Source organism: Callithrix jacchus, chromosome 9, assembly GCF_049354715.1.
Source record: "Callithrix jacchus isolate 240 chromosome 9, calJac240_pri, whole genome shotgun sequence".
In the NCBI taxonomy this organism is placed as follows: domain Eukaryota; kingdom Metazoa; phylum Chordata; class Mammalia; order Primates; family Cebidae; genus Callithrix; species Callithrix jacchus.
Window position 1 is genome coordinate 62,094,405 of NC_133510.1, and position 14,527 is coordinate 62,108,931.

Sequence of the window (14,527 nt, forward strand, 5' to 3'; positions counted from 1 at the left end):
CCTTAGCAACAAGGGGGGGGAGACCCCGAGAAGGTGGGGGGTTGCAGGGGGTGCAGGCTGATGGAAAGGGAAGGAGGGAGGACAGCACCCCCTTTCCCCTCACAGGTGATAATCACCGTTCCCTTTGACCCCCTTCTATCCGCAAGCCCCTGCTCTTCCTCCCCAGAACAAAAATGGAGGAGCTGTCCCACTCTTTGGAGGGAGGGGGTGGCGTCACGGAACTGAGGGTAGGAGGTTAAATCCCTGGAGACGCCACCCTTCTCGCTCCCGCCTCCCAGCAGAGCACTCTCCCTTTTCTTTCCCAGCCAGCTGCGTAGCAGCTCCCGGGAGCTGGTGGTGGATGGGTGGGTGAAGTGTTGGTGGGTATATGGGGATTCGGAGGGGGGAGGGCGGCAATTTTTTGAATCCTTGTGGTAGAAGGGCCTTTGAGGAACAATGTGGGTTGGGGAGAGTCATAGTAAAAAGAAAAGCATTGGTTCTAAAAAATAAACAAATCCCGGTACTAAACTATTTCAATCCCCTCCCTCATCTCCTGCCTCTTTCTAGATTGTTACCTCCTGTGACCCCCACAACGTGCTCTCAGATGGTCATTGGTAAGTGCCTCCGATTTTCTCTTTCCACAAACGGATATGGAGGCTGGTGCAGAATGGGAAGTGAATACATTTTTTAAAAAGTGGCTTGGGGTGGTGGTTGTGTCAAGTGTATGGTTCAAATAGAGTTAAAAACTCTCAAAGAAAAAAAGCTCTGCTCTGCTTCCCACTTCAAGCAGTCTCCGCCCCCAATCCAACTCACTTCCCTGAGGCCAGCCACATCAAGCCAGGTTTTTCCACCAGCCAAAAGACTTTCTCAGCCAAGACAGGAATCTCCCAAACTGGCAACAACCTCTATTCATCCACCCCTTTTTCATTCCCCCTCTAGACTGGAGGGCTGGTCACTTTCTTCACTTTCCCAGGACCCTGCTGCAGCTGTACTCTTCCTTCCCTCCAGGAAGAGGACAGCTTTCCCAGGAAGTCGGTGGGGGGTGGAGTACTGAATTCCTTTTCTTTTAGCAGGTGGGCTGAGAGGCCCACTCACCTTTGCCAAAATGGAGTGTTAGCCAAGCCCAGAACTCTGCGAAGAGGAAGGGTCCCATCACCCTACTCTTCCCTGGCCCTCACTACCGCTGACCTGCCACAAGGCTAAAAACTAAGCTTTCCATTTCCGTGCACACACTTCACAGCCTTTTCAAAAAAGTTCACAGCCATCTGTCTAGAAACCCACATCCTTAGTTAGGGGCTCAACACCTTGAACACCAAAATTCTTCAGCTGGTTTCTGCACCCTTAAGCACAGGCTTCCTCAGAGAAGTGAAATGTTAATAAAAAAATTTAAAAAAAAAAAGTATTTCTGTACAGGAATTTGGATTGAATAATTTATTCCCTGTATTATGATAGCAATGGGAGCAAATACACGAATTTTTTTTTTTTTTTTTGAGACAGAGTTTCGCTGTTGTTACTCAGGCTGGAATGCAATGGTGCAATCTCGGCTCACCACAACCTCCGCCTCCCAGGTTCAAGCGATTCTCCTGCCTCAGCCTCCCAAGTAGCTGGGACTACAGGCACTCACCACCATGCCCAGCTAATTTTTGTATTTTTAGTAGAGACGGGGTTTCACCCTGTTGACCAGGATGGTCTCGATCTCTTGACCTCGTGATCCACCCGCCTCGGCCTCCCAAAGTGCTGGGATTATAGGCGTTGAGTCACTGCAACCGACCACGAATTTTTTTTAATAAAACAAAAAAGATGATAAACAGAAGCAACAAATGAAGACATCCATACTGCCCATAATACATCAGCCATGTGATCAGAAAACCCATTTCTAAAGAACAACAGTTGCTGGTGTCACAAAGTTTTATTGCATTCACTGGGGGAAAGGGAGATGGTTGGAATGAAAAAGATCCATCAGTCTCCTGACAGGAAGATGTTATAGGGGCTCCAACCCCTAAAACTGGGTACTCCTCTTGCTACCTCCTTTGGAGCAGAAGATGAAGAGGAGAGAGAGAGCTTCTCCCTATTGCCTCATGGCTTCTTGGGAGATAGATCAGTCCAGCCAGATACAGAGCAAAGCAGCTTTGCATCACCACAGGCCAGTTGCTGGTGCCCATCTTAAGGTTTAAAAAAAAAAAAAAAAGTGGAAGCCTCAGGGGGATGGAGGCTAGCAAGATGAATGGGTGCCTTGGCTCCAGAGGCATTGTAGGGTGGGGAAGACAATGTATCTCATCTCATCAGGGTTCTTAACATTACGAGAATATCACACATCATCAACTCAACTATCTTTGGAGGGGCTGAGTGATTGAGTTATGGCTCTGACTCCTCTCTGGGGGTGGAGAGTGAAGATGACAAAGAAGTCCATCTGTCCCCTAAGAGACACAGTAGCAGTATAAGACAGGACAGAAGAACAGAACAACAAATCCAACTGGAAAAAGGGTTTGAGAAGGGGTGGGAGAAGGAAGTGTGCTAGGCACACACATCCAGGGAGTAGGGGAGGTTCCCACACTGAGGACTCCATCCTCTTGAAATGACCAGAATTGATCCAAGTAGAGATATTCCCTTCTTCTGAAAATATACCTTGGGGATGGCTAGGCAGGATGAAAGGAAACTTTTTTTTTTTTTGAGATGAAATTTCACTCTTTTTTTTTTTTTGAGACGGAGTTTCGCTCTTGTTACCCAGGCTGGAGTGCAATGGCGTGATCTCGGCTCATGGCAACCTCCACCTCCCGGGTTCAGGCAATTCTCCTGCCTCAGCCTCCCGAGTAGCTGGGATTACAGGCACGTGCCACCATGCCCAGCTAATTTTTTTTATATTTTTAGTAGAGACGGGGTTTTACCATGCTGACCAGGATGGTCTCGATCTCTTGACCTCGTGATCCACCCGCCTCGGCCTCCCAAAGTGCTGGGATTACAGGCGTGAGCCACCGCGCCTGGCCCTGAAATTTCACTCTTGTTACCCAGACTGGAGTGCAATGGCACCATCTTGGCTCACCACAACCTCCACCTCCTGGGTTCAAGCGATTCTTCTGCCTCAGCCTCCCAATTAGCTGGGACTACAGGCATGTGCCACCACACCTGGCTAATTTTGTATTCTTAGTAGAGATGGGGTTTCACCATGTTGATCAGGCTGGTCTCCAACTCCCGACCCCAGGTAATCCGCCTTGGCCTCCCAAAGTGCTGGGATTACAGGTGTGAGCCACTGCACCTGGCTGAAAGGAAACTTAACGTGGAGAATGAACCTTACACCCTGGCCCAGAATCCCAGCCTCCAGAACTGGCCACACGCCCACTGAAGGGTTCCAGTCCCAAGAGAGATGCAAGGTTCTGGTGAAGAGCAGCAATAGTCAAAACACCTTCCCCCAGGCTTGAATGCTTTTGGCCATCTCTGGGCTCCTGTGTCCAGAAGTAGAGATGGGTGGGGATGGAACTAAGGTGAGGTAAGAGATTACTCCATCTCTGACAGAGACCCAATCCAATTCTCTGCATAATTACAAGAATCCTCGTAGGCCCCACCTCTGTGAGGTGCCAGGCTGCTGACCCACTCTCTACCCTATCTGTGTAGGGCTGACCATATTCCATCGTGTGTGTACATGCCTGTACCCACATCTGTAGTATCTTGACTCTCCTCCATCCTAGGGCCCACCAGGAGGGAAGCATGCCATAGTGAGTTCTATAAAGTTATCAGCAAAATTCAGACACTTTTAGTTCATCCCACACAGCAAAGTGCATCCAGAGTAGTTGCTTCAGGCAGGTCCTGAAGATGACAAACAACCCCCTTCCCCCAGCTCCTATATCATAGAAATAGCAGGAGATTTTACAAAGATCAAGGCACTTGGGAGAGAATCAACAATAACATTCTAATAATACAAGCAGACTTCTTGTGGGGAGGGAGAGAGGGGAGAAAAATGGGCAAAGGGGAGAAAGGACAATGTACTTCTGAGGGTCAGAAGCCTACTAAACAGGATGGAGTTATCTGGATGGAAGGAGCCTGCAGCCTGAATTTAGCAAAAGAAGAAACGTGGTGGCTAGAATATCCACAATTCCCCAGCCTCTCAGAACCCCACCACCTTGAACATCAGGGAGAGTCAGGCAGTCTCTTAGGCAAAGATGTTGGTAATAAAATCCAGAAATCGCTTAGCATACTGCTCTGGATGGACAGTAGAGATCTCTGCCCCAGCCTGTGAGAGGAGATATAGAACAATGTGTCAGGCCACCGCAGTACCCATCCCTATTACCCACCCAGTCTACCCCAGACCACTTCCATCCTTTTGCCATGCCATTGCTCTAACACAAGAGGCTCTCTCTTCCCAAAGAATATCAGGACAGGAAAGGAAAGGCTTTCAGGAACCCTCACCCCATGCTTGACAGTTTTAGCTGCATGAGCTGCTTTCTTCTTGGCATCATACTGTGTAAGGATGTCAATGAGGCCCATGAAGTAGACCTCCTTCTGGGGGGCTCCTGGGAGAGAGACCAACAATTTAGAGCAGGTTTAGTTCCAATTCCCTTTCTCCAGGAACCAGCCAGTTTTGTTCTGAAAAGCTAACCGGGCTGTCCCCTGGGTCTCTGTCCCCCAAGAACAATCCCCTCTCCACCCTTAAATGGTCCCAGTTCCCACCTTCAGCACTCCGGATGGCGTAGACATCAATGAAAGACTCAAACTCTCCTGGGCCCAGGGGCCGATGGGAATAGATGTAGCCTCCAATACCCTCTGGGGAGGTGCCATAGGAGCCCACCAGAGCAGGAGGTCCAGTGAGACTGCAGTCCCCATCCACCTCTGACTCATCCTCCCGCGCGGGTCCCTCCTCCTCTGGTTCAGAGCCCCGAATGATGTCGTGGATGCCCAGCAGAAGGCTGTAGTCCATGATCTTCAATTGCACTAGAAACTGAGACCCACTGACAAATCAGACATCTCTCTCTCCCTCTTCCTGAGGTACCACCCCTGTACCTCTACCCTTGAACTTCTGGGGCCCTCCTGGGGAAAGGAAGTGTAAAAATTGAGGTTGCAGGGCATGCCACTGCCCTTCAGTGCCTATATGTCCTGGTATCTAAGATCATCCTTTTAGCTTATTCCAGTCACCCCTTCCATGGGTCAGCTCTAGGGGTTTTTCATGTCTCATACCCAATCCTCATACATGCAGAGGACCCGAATAATAAAGGGAAGGGGAGAGCTCCCTCATAGTGTGAATTAAAGAGTCAAGTATCCTAGAGAGCAAAAAAAAGGAAACAAAGAAAGCCATTTCCCAGAGCACCCAATCATCACCTCCACATCTCTCTTTAGCTTCTCCAGAAATATTTTCTTCTCCTCTTCACCAATATATACTTTCTGGTTCTTGCTGAGAAAGTCCATATCCTTAAGCGTGGGCAATTCTTTAACCTAGGAATAGGTAAAGGGACATCTTGGGAACACATCCCTTGCCCAAGGTCTCAAAACTTCACCTTCTGTCTAGGGCTCTATGCTAGCTTAGTATCCTCTAGCAGAGAGAGCTCATCTAACTCCACACTGTGATGCTTCCCTGATCTGTTCTCAACTCCAGTGACTTCCCCAGACTCAATCACTACAGCTGTATCCCAAATCACATCCCACTACTCTCTGCTTATGATTTTCACCCAAGACCCTCCTTTTTTTTTTGAGATAGAATCTTGGTCTGTTGCCTAGGCTGGAATGTAAATGGTTCGATCTCAGCTCACTATAGACTTGACCTCCTGGGCTCAAGTGATTCTCCTACTTCAGCCTCCCAAGTAGCTGGGACTATAGGCCCGTGCCACCAGGCCTGGCTAATTTTTTTGGTTTTTGTAGAGATTACGTCACCCAGGCTGGTCTGGAACTCCTGGGCTCAAGAGTCCTCCTGCCTCGGCCTTCTAAAGTCCTGGGATTATACGCATGAGCCACCGTGCCTGGCCTGTTTCTTCTTAAACAAAAGTAGCTGCTTGAATAAAAGAACCCAGAATGGGAAGTGGAAGTTAAACATTTTGCTCTTAAAGTCTGGCATCCACACCCATCCCCAAGCCCTCCATATGGAATAACCCAGGCCAATGTTAAAGCAGCTGCTCCCACTGCCCCTCCAAACAATCCCCAGATCAACAGAAGTTTACCCCCTCTTCTTTTAAGTGGTTTAAGATAATAAATAGCTAGTAATCCCTATTCCTACATAGAGTGGCCTCTCCATCCTAAGAAGTTTCCCTCTGCCCTCCTTCATCCCTCACCCCTCACCCCTCACCCTAGCACATAAAATTAGTATCACCTTTTCCTTGTCGCTGGCTTCCCGGGACACTAGGGAACCCTGCAGAAAGACCCAAAGACTGAGTTAGTAGAAGTGGCTAAAAGAAGAGTCAGCTCCTAAAATGAGTACTCAAATCCAGCTTTCTTTTCTTTAAAAAGAATCATCCAAAGACCCCCCAGGGTCTTCCCCATTCTCAGACTATCAGGAGCCTCCCTCTAAACCTGAGCGATCCCTTCTTACCTTGAGGTCATACTTCCTGTGCACAGGAAGACGGTGGCTAAACATATTGCGCATCACAAGCATGTAGCTGTCTTCATTGTCCACACTGACTCGGTACATCCCCAGGAACTGGGGCAGAAGCGTGTTGCCATGGCACTTCACAATGTACTACAGTGAAAGAGGGGTAAGGAATGAGAAGAGGCTGAGTAGCAGATACACAAGCAGCCCAGGGGTGGGAATTCAAACACTGCCATTCCAGGGTGGAGCAGAAGACTTCAAGTAGAGATATTACAAACTCAAAAGTGATGGAAGCTTCCCCAAAACGCTCCAGGGAATCCATTCCATTTCTGAATCCCCCGTTCCTCTGATTTCTTCCATTTGTACGTCTCTTAATTTTAAAGTGTCATCTCTGGATTCACCTTTCTCATTCTTTGAGATGAGGAAAGTTAAGTGTTATTATTCTTATTTTAGACCCTCTCTATATGCAAGTGGTCACAGAACCAGGATTAGAACTTACACCTTCTTATCAATTAAATCATTTTATCTAGAGCAGTGTTTCTTCCTAGGCTAGATTCCCATAGTTTAAAATGTCTGCATTGGGTTGAGCTGTGCTGTGTCATTCTGTCATTGCAATATAAATAACAGATTTCATGCCCCCCCCCCAAAAAAAAAAGTCTGCATGACTGCCTACAATTTGGATTCTTTTTTTTTGGAGATGGAGTCTCACTTTGTTGCCCAGGATGGAGGGCAGTGGCGCGATCTCAGCTCTCTGCAACCTCTGCCTCCCAGGTTCAAGCAATTCTCCTGCCTCAGCCTCCCGAGTAGCTGAGACTACAGGCGCATGCCACCACGCCCAGGTAATTTTTTGTATTTTTAGTAGAGATGGGGTTTCACCTTGTTAGCCAGGATGGTCTCAATCTCCCGACCTTGTGATCCACCTGCCTCGGCCTCCCAAAGTGCTGGGATTACAGGCATGAGCCACCACACCCAGCCCACAATTTGGATTCTTAAAAAAATATTCTATTAAGCCAGGCTCACACATGTAATCCCAGGTAGTTGGGGGGCTCAGGCAGGAGGATCGCTTAAGCACAGGAGTTTGAGACCAGCCTGGGCAACACAATGAGATCCTGTCTCTTAAAAAAATAATAATTCCTTCACTGTTTACCATCTCTTTCTCTCTGTGTTTCTGCCTCATTCTCTTCATAGCCAACCTTCTGAGAAAAGCAATAAGCAATCAATCCATTTCCTGTCTCTCATTCACACCTTGAATCACGGAAATCAGGTTTATACCTCATTTCTCCTCTGAAATCTCCCCCAAATCCCTCAGTTGTCAAATCTAATAAATATTCTAGTCATTGTCGTATTTCAGCTTTGTGGCACCTGATCCTATTGGCCAGTCTCCCCTTAAAACTCTCTTGATCCTCAGCTCTTCTTATACCACCCTCCTTATACCTCCCCTTCTCTTTGTCCTCAAATCCTGTATGGAATGTAGTATGGCATAAATAATTAAAAGTGTCCATCTACTCTTTTATGGGCTCATTTCTTCACTTGCTCCTTCAGGTTCTGTCCTCAACTGTCTTTTTATTTCACTCCACACAGCCCTACAATAATTGTTTCTATACTCGTGGTTTTAATGATCATTTATTCATGTATAACTTTCAAACCTATATTCCCAGTCTAATCCTCTTTCCTGAATTCCATATCCATACCCCAACCACTTACTAGACATCCTCATCTGGATGAACTGCAGAAACATCAAATTCAATATGTCCAAATCAGAACTTTCTTCCTTCAAAAGCTTGTTCCTCATTTCTAATTTCTGGTGAATGGGCACCAGTTATCCCTCACCAGGAACTTGGACCATATGTGTCTTTTTTTTGTTTGTTTTTTTGGAGATGGACTCTCACTCTGTCACCAGGCTGGAGTGCAGTGGCACAATCTTGACTCGCTGCAACCTCCACCTCCTGGATTCAAGAAATCCTCCTGCCTCAGCCTCCTGAGTAGCTAGGACTACAGGCACATGCCGCCATGTCCGGCTAATTTTTTGTATTTTAGTAGAGAAGGGGTTTCACCGTGTTGCCCAGGCTGGTCTCAAACTCCTGAGCTCAGGCAATCCACCTGCCTCAGCCTCCCAAAGTGTTAGGATTACAGGCGTGAGCCACTGCGCCCAACCCCTTGTCTTAACTCTCACAATTCTCCCATAGGTCTTCTTTTCTATCCTCTTCACCATCACTCTCCCAGGCCTTCATCATTTCTACCCTGGATTATTAAAATTACCTCCTAACTGGTATCCACACTCTGAGTGTTCCCTCTCACCAATCCATTCTCTAAAGTGCTGTCACATTTTCTAAATATTTCTAAATAACAAATATATCACTTCCCTTGCAAAACCACCTTCAGGATAAAGCCCAAACTTCTTTGTGGGGCTTATAAGCTTCTTCACAATCTGGCTCCTGCCTATCTCCATAATACTATATTCCATCCAAATGGAATTTCTTGCAGTTTCCTAACACAGAGTTCTCTCATGGCTCTGTGTCTTTGCAAGTGCTGTTTTCCTTTGCCTAGAATGCTATTCTACCCTGTCCAGTGGTTAACCCCTACTAGTCCTTCAAGGATCAACTCTCACAGTATCTCCTCTAAAAAACTGTCTTTAGCCTCCCAAGTACACTTCTTTTCCCAGGTGAGTTAGGATGCTTTTCTTGCTGTGTGCTAATACTGGGCCACTGGTCACTGCCATTAGGCCAAGAGATCTGTAAGAGCCATGACTGTTTCATTTGCCTCCCTGTCTACTGACTAACATAGGGCCTAATAATAAGAGATATTCAATATTTGTTGCATAAACCAAACTCCTTTTAGACCCTTTCATGTATTCCTTGCTCACTGATTTGGTGAAATTTTTCTTCAGTAGAGAGACATTCAAGAAGTGTTTTTACTGCCAAAACATTCCAGAAACTCCACACTCCAAGTAAATCTTATCAGACAGAATAGCTTCCCTCATCCCAATTTGGGCTGGTGATTATGGATTCTGTCTTCCAATGTATTCCAGTTGTGTACTGATCTGAGTTTTCTCCCCAGTCAGCATCTATTACTGATAGAAGCTGAGCTATACGTGGGTAGGGAGGAGAGGGAAAGAACGGGGCTAGAGAGAGGTCTGACCTGGTGATAGTTGGAGAGGTTGCTATGCATGTCAGCAATGTCTTCACTGGATACTTCTTTGATGACCAGAGTCCGATCGTAGGAAATTAGGAAGCGACCATCACTGCCTTCACTTTTGCTGGGGGGGTTTCGGGTAAGGGACACCTGGGGACACAGAATAGGCCAGAGGCTCTTTTCCTCCCCCTTTATATGCAGAAACAAGTCATATGAAAATGGTCAGCTGAAAGTGGATGAGTCCCTGGGGTAGGAGATTCAGCACAGACTCCTCATTCAGGTGTCCATATTTCAGGACTGAATGAAACTGAATGCATAATTCTTTTTTTTTTTTGGACAAGGATTCTTGCTCTTCACCCAGGCTTGAGTGTAGTGGTGCGATCTCAGCTCGCTGCAATCCCCACCTCCCAGGTTCAGGCAATTCTCCTGCCTCAGCTTCCCAAGTAGCAGGGACTACAGACATGCACCACCATGCCCAACTAATTTTCGTATCTTTAGTAGAGACAGGGTTTTGACATGTTGGCCAGGCTGGTCTCGAACTCCTGACCTCAGGTGATCTGCCCAACTCAGTCTCCCAAAGTGTTGGAATTACAGGCATGAGCCATTACACCTGGCAAAATTCTTAATTTATCTACATCTTTTCCCCCAAGGATAAGGTTTATAGTTTTCATTAAATTTTTGAAAATACCTGTGACTGCAAAAAGGTAAAGAATCATGTCTGCCAAGACTCTCATTTCTCCAACTATGGCTGTCCCAAATAGGACTCCTCAGTTGCTGATGAGAAAGGGCTACCCTCACCCCTTAATGGACTCTCACCAGGTAATCTTGGTCATCAATGCCAAATCGATCACGGAGGTTCCTGAAGACCTGGGGACAATACTCCTTGAACTTGAAATGACTGGGCAGATTTTCCCTGAAATTCAGGTTTTTCAAAGTAAGAAAACAAACAATATTACATTTACATACATTTGGTAGTTTATAAAGTACCTTCAGACATATTACCTCATTTGATTCTTATAAAACCCTGTGAGGTCCTTTGTTTGTTTGTTTGTTTTGAGACAGAGTCTTGCTCTGGCACCCACGCTGGAGTGCAGTGGCACAATCTCGGCTCACTGCAACCTCCACCTCCCAGGTTCAAGTGATTCTCCTGCCTCAGCCTCCCAAGTAGTGGGGATTACAGGCACATGCTACCACACCCGGTTATTTCTGTATTTTTAGTAGAGACGGGGTTTCACTATGTTGGTCAGGCTGGTCTGAAACTCCTGACCTCAAAATCTACCTGCCTTGGCCTCCCAAAGTGCTGGGATTACAGGCATGAGTCACCACATCTGGCCCTTGTGAGGTCCTATAAAAATATATTATTTCCATGTTATAGAAGGGGAGACTGTGTCTCAGGGTCATTGAGTGGCCTGCCTAAGTAACATGGTTGGTAAGTGGTGTAGTAGAGTCAGGATCTACTACCCATTCCAAACAGCAGCATTTCTCAAATCTCAAGTAAGTCAGAGACATTCTAAAGTCAGCAAAAGGCACCACTGTCTTGAATGGCATCTTCTGATACTAGGAGGGCTTAGAGAACTCAGGTTTTTCTTCCAAGGGGTCCCTATCAGAAGCTAATGGTCTCATGGCATCTGCAAGGTCACAAGCAGAAAAAGAAAGAGAAAAAGAGCAGGTAATGATATCTGCACATATTTACTCTATGGAATTGCCAAGCTAGAGGAGAGATAACACTGATTCATATAAGGATATAGGGAATACCAGAAATTATTCTCATGGTTTCTTCGCACAAAACTAATTTCTGCATTGGAAAGGATGTTAAATTTTCAACTCACCGAAACTTTTAAAAGTATTTATTACCCCTTTCTAGGAAGGTTGACATGAGAATGGCAAGGATCATCACTTACCTGTGGAAAAGGTGATTGTTGACCTTGATCTTGGAGCTGGCCTTAAAGTCATCTGGCAGCAGCATCACCGGGGGAGGCACCTGGCTGAGCTCATTGATCTGATAAGCCAAAACATGAATAGGGAGGCCATGAGTAAGGTGTGAAGAGCTACCCATACTGTATTTGGGCAGCAGTCATGGAAAGGCCACTCACATCTCATTCCTTTAAATACACTGGCTGTGTATATGCTTGACAGAAGTGAGAGAATGTGTATAACCCTTCTGCTGCCCAAGAAGGACTACAGTAAGCAACCCTCACACATAGCCCCCAACACTCCCACCCCTTCATGCTCACAACAGTCATTTTATATTAGGACAACCCTGTAAGCAACTCAGGACTATTTTTAAAGCTGTGAGAAATTCTAGAAAAACAAACAAACAAACAAACAAAACTCTGCAGACTCAAGACAGCTATGTGTTCCATTAGAAAGAGAAAAAAAAAAAAAGATTTTTAAAATGCACAAGAGAGTTAATGGGATTCTGAGGGGCCAACCACAGCAACAAGGATAAATGTCCATATCCTGCAGAAGGCATCTCTTTGCAAACAGGACCAGTCTTCCTAGACCACTCTGACCTAGTTGTTTGCAGTAGGCCCCCACCTGTCTAGGTGTAAGGTAAAGGAAGAGCAGCTGATTTCAGAGGGAATGCAGGCAATCAGAGGATATGAGCTCATTAGGCATCTGTTCCCTAAAGCCAAACTAATCCACAGCACAGAGGACACAAGCATCACATGTTCTCCTCAGCCCCCAGGATCTGCAGTCTGCTAATTCAGGGTAGAAAGGAAGCTCTGATACTTAGAAATCCCGAGCTGTGCTTTCTCCTTGGTGTTGCTATAGTACCTTTCACCTGCCTTTGTTACCACATGACTATAATCACTAGTTTATGTAAGTTCACCCATCTAGATTGTGAGCTCTTAAAGAACACAAGCTCGTTCGAGTCCTCTCCATCTCTCAAGTGTCTAACTAGCACAATGTCTGGCACACAGTGATCCTGACATGTCTATTAACCAAATAAATGAATGCCTTGCCTATCCTTACTAGATCATTCCACAGAGGTTATGAACTGCAGTCTAACCTAAATCCCACACACTGCTGTGCAAGCAACTCCTCCCATTCTCAGTAGAAAAGGAGGACAGAACATATTCCTCCAGGAAAAAAAAAAAAAAAAAAAGCCACTTGAGATTCCCAGCCTAAAATTCAGCTAGAGTTCTTCCTGCCCCCTCCTCCCCACCTGCTAGGCAAGCTGAATCATCACTAAGACATATGTTCAAGGAATTTCTCCATTCCAAACCCTTGAAGTAGATGTGTGTTGGCAGAGGGTGGGGTGCTGGGGCTAAAGTATATATACCTAGTGAAGCTGAGGTAGGTCTTACATGTAACTCCCCCAATCCTTAACAAGGGAAACCCCTCCCTGTTAAGCATCCCCCAGGGATGGATGAACCAACTGGAAGGTACATAGGAGAGGCAGCCCTACCTCTATCAGCCTTCCCCATGCGAAGTGCCTTCCACTGAATACTCACTAAGAGCTTACCACCCAGAGAGTCACAAATCCAAAAGCGATCTGACTGGCCACAAACAACATTCCTAATTTGTGGTTAAGAAATTCTTTGCCACAAATTAAAAATGTGACAAAACCTGTATTCTTCCTCACAACTTCCATCTCCATAACCCAGCCATGACTATAATCATTCAAGAACATTGATTTCGAAAATATTCCCTGTCACATTCAAGATCACCGTATTTCTCCCACTCCCGACCTGACAGAAGATGGGCAATGGCTGTGCTTCTTTCACCTAAGGTATCCTCAGGAAAGGGGACAGAAGTCTCCTTGGCTGCCTCCTGACTCCCAGGCCCTACCCTCAGAGCAGTTTCTTGTTTGTTAAGTTCACCACTATAGTGTCCCCAGGGCCAGAGCTCCTCAGCCTTCTCTTTGGCCAACAATTGCAGCCACCTACACCAAAACCGATGGCTCCAGCCAGCGGTAAGGATGCAGTTAATTAAGACCAAAGGCATATATACATAAGTCCTGAGAGACTGCAACTTCTAGCTCAGGGTGGGGTAGTTTCTCTGAAATGCTGTACCTCTGGAAGGGAAAGGAAGGGAGAAGCAGGATTAGAAAGTCCAGGAAACCTGGAGCTTCCCCTAGACAAAGCCAAGATTCAAAAGCCAAGAACCGGGGCTGGAAAGCAAGGTGGAAAGCAAAATGAAAGAACCTCTTCATCTATCTACTCCCCTCAGTCCCCCACCCTCCACCTACACTCTCACCAACACCACCCAAGAAAAAGCCACTCCCCCTAATGTCCTCCCTGCTGGCGCCCAGTCCTGGCCAGTCTCCGTAGCCGGGGAGTGAAGCTGGACACGGCAGGAAGGAGTCAAAGCACAGAGAGCTGGATTTCAGGGGGAAAGGTGGAACTAGAGTGGAGCAGTAAAGGGCTGATGGAGAGAAAAAAGTCCACAATCAGAAAACCTGCTAGGGGAACACCTGGGGGTTGCTGGACAAGGACCAAGGGAGCCCGGGGGAGGGGAGTGGCAGCGTGTGGGGCTCGGGAGGCTGGAACTTGGAAACAGGGACGTCTCGAAGCAGAGGGCTTTGGACAGGGCTGCGGGGGTCTAGGGCCGGTTCTCACCGAGTGGGCTACGCCCCACAGGAACACACCCACCAGTGGGTCGGCCGCCCGGAACACCTTCACCTTCTGCTGCACGAAATGCTTCTTCTTGGTTTTGGAGGCGAAGCCGAAACCTGTGCCGGGGCCCGCTGTCGCCGCCGGTACGGTGGCCGGTGGGACAGAGGAGGACGCCATAGTCTCCCGCGCAACCGACCGAGTGGAAACCCTAGCCGGCCGCGACTAAGGCGCCCGACCCCGGAAGCAGCGCTCACCTGCGCTGCTGTCACGTGACCGGAGGCCGGACAACGGACGCGCGAGCTGGGCCGGGCGGGGCGGGGCGACGCTGTCCCCGCCCCCCGCGCCAGCC

General features: G+C 47.3%; 1 protein-coding gene and 1 long non-coding RNA gene across 3 annotated transcripts; one reads left to right on the forward strand and one right to left on the reverse strand.

Annotated features, from left to right (window-relative positions):
• The first annotated feature begins 291 nt into the window (after positions 1-291).
• On the forward strand, positions 292-7,320 carry LOC118144233 (uncharacterized). Its single transcript, XR_008473812.2, has 3 exons — positions 292-359; positions 547-593; positions 7,182-7,320. It is a non-coding gene; the product is annotated as an uncharacterized LOC118144233 (long non-coding RNA).
• PIP4K2C (phosphatidylinositol-5-phosphate 4-kinase type 2 gamma) lies at positions 1,870-14,402 on the reverse strand. 2 transcript variants are annotated; one of them, XM_035256249.3, is made up of 10 exons: positions 14,182-14,402; positions 11,518-11,615; positions 10,433-10,529; positions 9,623-9,766; positions 6,488-6,634; positions 6,269-6,307; positions 5,287-5,400; positions 4,642-4,909; positions 4,381-4,484; positions 1,870-4,204 (listed from the first exon to the last, which is right to left on the reverse strand). In XM_035256249.3, the coding sequence occupies exons 1-10, from the start codon at positions 14,353-14,355 to the stop codon at positions 4,124-4,126; spliced, it is 1,266 nt and encodes a 421-aa protein (XP_035112140.1). In that variant the 5' UTR covers positions 14,356-14,402; the 3' UTR covers positions 1,870-4,123. The 2 variants fall into 2 exon arrangements, with proteins under 2 accessions (XP_035112140.1, XP_035112141.1); XM_035256250.3 differs by lacking the exon at positions 14,182-14,402 and adding an exon at positions 12,155-12,220.
• Between the last annotated feature and the right edge of the window lie 125 nt (positions 14,403-14,527).

What these genes read in the sequence shown, in the direction of transcription:
- PIP4K2C (XM_035256249.3), bottom strand. Translation starts at nt 14,355, where the DNA reads ATGGCGTCCTCCTCTGTCCCACCGGCCACCGTACCGGCGGCGACAGCG. An exon ending in ACAGGAAGTATGACCTCAAG is followed by an intron (nt 6,308 to 6,487) that starts GTAAGAAGGGAT and finishes GTCTTTCTGCAG; the next exon opens with GGTTCCCTAGTGTCCCGGGA. An exon ending in AAGCCAGCGACAAGGAAAAG is followed by an intron (nt 5,401 to 6,268) that starts GTGATACTAATT and finishes ACCTATTCCTAG; the next exon opens with GTTAAAGAATTGCCCACGCT.